Source organism: Ochotona curzoniae, unplaced genomic scaffold (assembly GCF_017591425.1).
Source record: "Ochotona curzoniae isolate NIBS_2020 unplaced genomic scaffold, NIBS_Ocur_1.0 scaffold_1037, whole genome shotgun sequence".
Lineage (NCBI taxonomy): Eukaryota > Metazoa > Chordata > Mammalia > Lagomorpha > Ochotonidae > Ochotona > Ochotona curzoniae.
Window position 1 is genome coordinate 17,687,713 of NW_024467083.1, and position 8,348 is coordinate 17,696,060.

General features: G+C 55.0%; 1 protein-coding gene across 1 annotated transcript; it reads right to left on the reverse strand.

Moving 5' to 3' along the window:
* Window positions 1-5,313: 5,313 nt before the first annotated feature.
* Window positions 5,314-7,930, reverse strand: AMIGO1 (adhesion molecule with Ig like domain 1). Its single transcript, XM_040998782.1, has 2 exons — window positions 7,661-7,930; window positions 5,314-7,210 (listed from the first exon to the last, which is right to left on the reverse strand). The coding sequence occupies exon 2, from the start codon at window positions 7,115-7,117 to the stop codon at window positions 5,636-5,638; it is 1,482 nt and encodes a 493-aa protein (XP_040854716.1). The 5' UTR covers window positions 7,118-7,210; window positions 7,661-7,930; the 3' UTR covers window positions 5,314-5,635.
* Between the last annotated feature and the right edge of the window lie 418 nt (window positions 7,931-8,348).

Consider the following 8,348-nt stretch of genomic DNA (forward strand, 5'->3'; position numbering starts at 1 on the left):
TGAAAAGCAACTATCGGTAGCACCCATCCCTTCCCCACTGCCCTGAGATGTACCAAGGAGGGGTTCAGGAAAGTGCTGCAAGACATGGCAGAAGGGCACACCTTGACAAGAACCTTGGGAAGTGCTTGTGGGCTGTGGTGGGTTAGTGGTGGAGCAGGAAGGGTTGAAGAGGTACAACCATGGACTTCCTTGGGACAACAGAGACAGAAGCATCAAAGCATCTCAGGCTCAGAGACAGGGGTTGGCACAGGTCAAAATGCAGGGGAAAAGTCTGTTAGTCTCCTCCACACATGTTCTTGTTGCCAGTTTCGTCCTCTCATCCAAGCTGTCAGTGATGGCCAGCACTGCACCTGCGAAGGTGAACAGCTACATAGACTGTAGGAGTGCTCTGGCATCAGCATCTCACATATCACTGGTGCCCAAGGTTGCTCTGATATGGCTGCTTAGGAAGTGTTTCTGCCTTACCAGACCACTGCTTCCTCATGAAGTTGAGAAGCTGACTTTTGGGGATGGAGTCATGGTCTAGCTGCTTAAGCCTTTGCCTACAGCACCAGCATCCTATAGAAGCACTGCTTTAAGACCCAGCTGCTCCACTTCTGATCCAGCTTCCTGCTAATGTGCCTAGGAAAGCAGCAGAGGACAACTCAAGTCCTTAGGACCTTACACTCACACAGAAGACCTGTAAGAAGCTACTGGCTCCTGACTGCAGACTGTAACTCTGCCTTGCAAATAAAAATAAATAAGCCTTTTAAAAATCTAACTTCCTGGATAAAGGAGAGCTCCCCTTTGGATAAGATTTTATACGTTGAAAATTAGAAAAATTTTTTTAAAAGAAATTAGGTAATAATTTCAAACTCTGATGTCTTTTGTCCCCCTCCCACATATCCTTTCCCATCCCCTTTTTGGAATCCATGACAAACCTGTTCCAGAAGCACCAAGAAAGTGACCAAAGAACCTGCGTGGCTGGAGTTCAGAATTCAGTCCACTTTCTGATAGGCTCCACCTACCAAAGGGGGAGCTGTTTGCTTCCAATCCGTGCTAAGGACTCACTACACTGTCATTAACCTGTCCAGTTGCGTTGAACAAACCTTGAGCCTAATGAAGGTGAAAACATGCTGGCAGTAATGAACCACTCACAACATCAAGACACTCTGGCAGTGAAATGGAACTGCTCTCCATTGCTTCCGACCCAGGCCCATCATTTTTCCATCGTGCATGTTAGAGATCCAAGAACTCTTTCATGACCTACCAATTTAGCTCTATGTTGTGGGTTTTCTAAATTCTCACTTGCTAGCACCTCAGGGACCTTTCTTTTGAGGATCTATCTCAGAGGTCCACCAAGCAGTTTAGTGTGCTGGTCACAGCTGCCAGCTCCCTGGTAATGTGTGTGGTCTGTGAGCTAACACAAGCTCTTAGCAATTTTAAATGGTTGAAAAGACACCAAAGACATGTCAAAATTATATGAGATTCAAATTTCAATGTCTATAAATATAATTTTTATTGGATTCTGTTTTGGATATGGTTTTTATGATGTCCCCTGGAAGGTTCATGTGCTGGAACCTTGGTCCTCAGTGCGGTGTGATGATGGTGGGAGAGGAAACCTTTAGGAAGTAAAGCCCAGTGGGAGGTAATCAGGTCACTGGGGAACCTCACCTTCAGAAAAGCTTTTGTGGGCCCTGCTCAGTTCCCATCAGAGTGTTATTAGGAAGACACCAAAGGGTAGGTTTTTGATGCAATAATTAAAATACCACTGGAACACCCACAGCCCGTGTCAGAGAGACTCTACTTCAGTTGTCTGCTAATATGCATCCTGTGAGGCAGCAGTGATAGCTCCATGTGGGAGAAGCAGATTTAAGTTCTGGATTCCTAACATTGACCCAGCCCAGCCCTGGTTGTTTGGGCATTTGAAGAGTTAACTAGTAAACAAATCTCCCTCACTTTCAAATAAAATGAAAATCTTAAATACATAGATAAATAAAGCCAGCCTGGTTCCTGCATGTCTCTGGCTCCCTGTTGCCAATGATATCTCTTCTATATATGTTCTTGCCATGGCCAGGCTCTTGCCTAAAGTCTTCCATTAGTCCCTCGACGAACAGCCAAATACTGGGACCCCTGATCACCTTCCAAAACTGTGAGCTAAATAAATGTCTTTTCTTTATAAAGTGCCTCGGGTGTTTTCTTACAGCAACAGACACTGTAGGCATGCAACAGAACAGAGCTACAGTCGTTTGTGGATGTGTTAACTGTGGCTGTCACCTGCTAAAGGGGGCACAGCTGAGTTCTAACAGAGAAGGTATGGCCTCCATAACTGGACATGTCACTATCTGGCTTGCTACAGAGTCTGCTGACTCATAGACTACTTTGATGCCTAGCTGTGTATTGTACCCATGCCCTGCTAACACCATCTAAGCATTCCCTCCCCGACAGGCCCACCCACATGCTGAAAAGATAAATGAACCAGTCACAGCCTGTGCCAGAACAGAGACTCAAGCCAGGTTTAATGATCATTGTCTCATTTTCAGAGCCTAGAGACTCTGAGGCGTGCCAGCCTAGGTTGTACACAGTGGGAGGCAGCGGGGTGGGGAGGGGGCAGGTCCCGGACACAGGAGGCCTGCTGCTTAGCCAGCAGGGCCACCAGGAAGTACAGAGGTCAAAACACACAGGAAACGGGAACTAGTCAGCTTTGCTCTCCCCAGCTGGGGTGCACACTCTCTTCCGGCCCCTTTCCTGGGGTGGGGGTGGGGGTGGGAGCGGGCATAAATACAGGCAAAGAAAAAAGACTACAAATATAATCACACAGACAGATTGTAGAGCCCTGTCATCCTCTGTCTCCAAGGACACCTGCTTCCTGGGAGGCCTGTCTGGTTTCTGGGGATGGGGCGGGGGAAGGGAGAAGATGACCTTTCAGCCTTTTCCTCTAACCACACCTGGCTGTTTCCTATGTGGGGAGGAAGGGTTTACATAATGCCAGGTACACAGCTACCTTTGGTTTCTAGTGACAGACACAAGGGGAAGGGGTCCATCAGCTGAATCTCGGTGGGGACAGGAGCCGGGTAGGGCAGGCGTGTTTACCAGGTTTCTCCATCTGGGAGCCAAATGAACAGACCAGGTATGAAGTGGAGAGCTGCAAGGCCCCTTCTCATCCCCAGAGCTGGCAGGACATGAGAGGAACGCAGCTGGAACCCACCGCTCCAGCAGAAGGCTTGCTTTATTTGCACTTTCACTTGACTCTTGGTGGGGAAGGCGGGCAGGGGAGGGGTGCCTAGAGAGCGCCAAGAGGGGAGAGTTTTTCCCAGGGTTCCTGAGGGTGTCCTAGCACCTACAGCTCTAGTAACAAAATCCTCAGAAGTCTCTGGAATAGAAACAGACCACTCTGCCCTCCTGCCTGTGTCATATTGGGGCAATGGCAGCTTACAGGTAATTTCCCCCCTGCTGGTCCTTTACCGAACATCTCCTATCATTGTTTCCTTCTCTCTCTCTCTCTTTCTTTCTCTCTCTGTCTCTCTCTCTCTCTCACACACACATTTTTCCCCCTTTGAGGAGACAGCCAGTCCCTCATGACTCCTTCTCTCAAGCTCTTTAGCCCTTCACAGAAAGGCAACTCAGTGCTATGCAGAGGTGAGTGGAGCCTCAGGGAGTTTGGAAGCTAAAGCAGAGGAGTTTGCATGCGACAGGATCCTGGTGTGTTCACTGTCTCTCTCCTGTGGGGCAAGATGGTGTGCATGCAGTTGCACACGTCGGTGAAGACCATTCTGAAAACGGCATCTGTGGGGACCATGAGATTCCGTGTCCTGAGGAAGTCAGGGTGCTGCTGTGTATGCACACCTAGGAGCATGCAAGCACTTGGGGAAATGCTGCACTTCCATCTCTCTTCCCCTTTCTCTCCAAAACAAGGTTACCATGAAGAATGGCCGGCAGCCTTGAGATCCCTACAACTGGCAAGGGGGAGATCCTGAGTTCCAGTCCTCTTCCCCACACTTCACACTCAGGCGCTCCTAGCCACAGCCCTCCCCATCACCCCCAGGTAGACAACACTTCTTGGAGCTAAGAAAGCAGATCAGAAAACTACAGAGGACCTGGAGAATTTGCAGGAGACAGAAAACGTGGTAGAGATAACACACAGAAAAGGACCACAGGGACCATTTTCACCTCCGCCCTGCTCTCCCGGCCACTCCCTGGCCTCTGTGTAGAGCAGCAGCCCCGCCCAGGGTCTGTGGGCCGCGGGGAAGTGACAGAAGCCGTCAGCTCCACATGCCAAGTATGCAGCAACCTTGCAGGGAAGGTAACGCTGGGCTCACTCTTCTCAAGTCCCTCCATCCTGACAAACAGTACCACACAGCCTTCTCTGACCAAGAGGCTGGGCTGGGCTGGCAGAACTTTCCTTCCAAGAGCTCAGTGCCATTGGTTACCTCTGCTTCAGGACTGCTGAGAGGAGCCTTGTGGCAAAAGGGCTGAGCCCTACACCACACACGCCAAATCGCCATTCCGGGCCACAGGCCACCTACTTGCCAACCCCCACACTTGGGCTTTGCAACAGGAACGATAGCTTAGAGAGGAGATCTATCCCGAAGCCCCAGCCTGGCTCAGCTATGCATTAGGGGACACTCAGAATCTCCCCCTGCCCCCACCCCCGGGAGCTTGATAAAGAGGCCCAGGGAAGAGATGGCAAACCCAGGAAATCAGGCAGAGCCGATCTGCTCTTGTCCTTCTAGTGAGAAAGGGGCCCACATACTCTGCCTGCGGCAGACAGCCACAAAAGCTCAACTGTTACAGCCGTACCCTGGTTGGACATACAGATGTTGGGAACCAAAGGTTTCACCAAGCAGGAGATTAGCCCATCTATAGCTCACCACCCCACCCCCCACCCCGAAGCTCTCTGCAGGTCCTATGCTGGTACCTATGCTGGATCCCTCTGTGCCACTGGTCCCAAAACAAGGCACACATCCCGCTTGCCACACTGCTGCCACGATAAACAGGCCACAGGTCAGGCTCCTGCAGGCCTCTGTGCATGCCCGGGCTCATCAGGAAAGAGGCAGGCTTTAGCAGGAAGTCTCCCGGCATCCCTGGAGAGTTGAGGTCTCGACCCTTTGCCTTACTCCTCTGCTCAAGTCCCCAGTGGCGAAGTGGGACTTCCTGTCTCAAGCAGACACTACAGCTCATCCCCAAGCTGGCTCCTGTGGAGGCTCCCCCAACACACACATCACAGGTGTGGGCAGGCAGAGAGAAAAAAAGATTCCCCTCTGCCTGAAGCAGTTTTTTCTAAAGGAGCTAGGGATGACCTCGGATGGTGGCCCATCTGTGCTTTCCCTCACCTCGTCTTCATCCCCAGCCAGCTCAAACCTGCTCCTTTCCCTCCACCACGTGCAGAATTGCCAGGGCTTTGGGTAGGGGTATCGCATTTTGCCTGAGGATTAATATGCCCATATTTGAAAAGCATGGTGGCCACACTCTCACCGGGGTCTCTGCTTGCCGTTGCACCCATGACCAGTTCCCTTGAGGTCAAGAGAAACCCCTCCCTGGAGCAGCCAGCCCTCTCTCTCTCTCTCCCCCTCTCTCTCTCTGTTCCATCCCCTCATATCCTTCAGGGGTGCATTACCTCTCTGGGGGCATAATCTCCCCCACCAACCCATCCTGGTCACACCACAATGGGTGTATCAGAAAAGACTGAGCTGACTGACTCCGGATCTGACATCCTCCGTTGACCCTTGCCAGCAGCCTCGGGCACTGGCAGGGTATTGCCCGGCTTAAGCTTGCCATTCTGACCCTGCCCGGGGCCAGTGGGTTCCAGGAAGGCCACCCGCCGGTCAAAGCCATCATCCTTGTCCCCGCCAGCCATTGGATCATGGTTGGGTGTGGTGCTAAGCATGGATGAGCTGAGGCTATCTCCTTGGTGGCTGGTGGGCTTCTCCACCCCCCGGCACCAGCAACGGCAAGGGGTGAGATACAGGTAGATGAGAACTAGGACCACACTGAGGATACAACCCACCAGGGTGGTATAGGCCGTGTTGAGGGTGTCGTGGTGTCCATGCAAGGTGAAATTGTGCACTTTCAGTTCCACAGACAGCGTCTCATTGAAAGTCTCCCCCACGGCATGGCAGGTGTACACACCGGCATCCTCTACCTGCACCCGCTTGAAATGCAGGCTGCCATCCTTGGACACTGTCACCGTGCTATTGGCCCCCTCCTCCGGCACCCGCTCATTGCTTGGAGTCACCCACACCTTGCTCATGCCCTGCTGCTTGGTGTCACACTTGATGGTTAAGGTGTCCGCTAGGTGGGCCTCCCATGCGCGCTCCTTGTATTCCGTGCAGTTGAGGAAGCTGAGGTTGAAGACACTGTGCAGCTTGGTGGCGTTGATACAGTACAGGTCCTCCTGGAAGTCCACCACTGAGCTCAGCTGGCGGTACTGCCAGTGGGCGAAGAGGCGGTAGAGCTCGCAGTTGCAGATCAACGGGTTGTTGTGGAGATACAGGCCGTTCTTGATCCACGCTGGCAGCTTCTGCAGGTCAGGCAGCGGCAAGGTCTTGAGCTTGTTGGAGGAGAGATCCAGTAGTGTGAGTTTGGGCAGCTTGGCGCCCTCCTTGACCAGCTCCAGGGGGAAGCGGGAGATCAGGTTCTGGCTCAGGTAGAGCTTCTGCAGCTGCACCATGTCGTCGAAGGCGCAGCGGTCCACGGCGGCGATATGGTTGTTATAGAGCAGCAGCACCTCCAGGGCCTGCAGCTCACTGAACAGGAACTCATCCAGCGTGCGCAGCTGGTTGGAGGACAGATCCAGGTAGCGCAGGTTGGGGACTGGGGAAAAGGCCTCGGAGGAGATGAAGTTCAGATGGTTGTGGCTCAGCAGCAGGGAGTGCAGGTGGGTCAGGCGCATGGGGGTCCACTCGGCCCGCAGGCGGCTCAGGTTGTTGTGGCTGAGGTCCAGGATGGCTGTGTAGCTGGGCAAGGAGTGGGGCACGTTGGGCAGCTGCTGTTTGGAGCAGCTGAGGATGTTGCTGGCACACAAGCAGGAGGCAGGACAGCTGACCACGGCTCGGCCAGCTCTGGCCACCTCGGAGAGGAGCAGGAACAAGGACAGCAACAGGAGCCGGAGGCCTCGCAGGTCATGCTGGGGTTGCATAGTGTCGCTGGGGAGGTCGAGGAAGGCCACTGGGAAGATCTCGGGTGGGACTCACCCCGGCATGTTCTGGTGGGGGTGGGTACAGAAGGGTCACTCACTACAGGCTTGGGAGACAGAGGGATGAGTCTGTGGTCAGCAGGGACTCTGGAGGCAAGGACTACCCCTCCCTCCTTGTCCCCTTTGAGCAGGAAGCCAAAGGAAGAGGTGCTGGGTGATTCCCAGGTACAGCGCAGGCAGAGGACTCAAAGGACAGGGACAGGAGGAGAGAGAGAGCATGAGGGCCTGCTGCGCTGGAGACCTATGGTTGTTGAGGATATGCACGGATGCCAGGAACTGCTGAGGGGTGGGGGAGGAATGACAGAGACTGCACCAGCCGAGACTGGAGGCGGGGTCAGCGGGGCCTGTTGCAAGGAGCGGGAAGGAAGGTCATCAGGGCATCTGGCAGAGCAAGGTGCGTCCTGATGAAGCTGAGGGTCCCCGGGGCATCTCGGGGGTAGGACCACCCCACCCCCACTCCCTTCCCGGGACCTCGGGTCACTGCACCTGCTCGGCGAGGATGCGTCTCAGCCCATGGCCAGTCCGGGAGCTCCGTCGCGGCCTCCCCAGCGGCGCCTCACTGGCCGGCCTGTCACAGCGCTCGCCTTACGCAGGGGCCCGCGCCTGGCCACATCGCCCTCCCGGTGACTCGCCGGGCTCGGCTTCGCTTACCGCGCCGCCGCCTCGAGCGCTGCGCCCACTCGGAGCCCACCGACCACGGCCGCCACCTTCACCGGAGTCCGCGGGCCTGTCGTGGGGTGCTGCGGGAGCGATCCGAGCGAGCGGCGGGAGCGGCGTGGGGGCAGCGAGCACCGCGCGCGCGCCCGTCGCCGCCGCCGGGGCCTGGGGCGCGTGCGCGCGGCGGGGGCGGGGCACACGTGCGTGTGTTTGTGTCGGTGCCCGGCGGGCGGGGAGGGTCGCCGGCCCGAGACACCCCCGCTGTGCCCAGCCCAGTCCTTCCCCGTCGAGACGCGTCCAAGGCGCACGGCCGGGGACGACCTGGTCAGGAACGGAGACGCTGGTCCCTTTAAGCTCCATGTTCCTTGCCTCCCCCACCTTCCCCACAGCCACGCAGGACCCTGCTCCCCAGCCCGACTGCTCTGAGGAAAAGTAAGTCCAACCAGAGTGGATCCACCGCAGGTGACTCCGGGGTCAGAGGCCGTGGCATTTTCTTTTCATTCTGCAAATTCAAAAA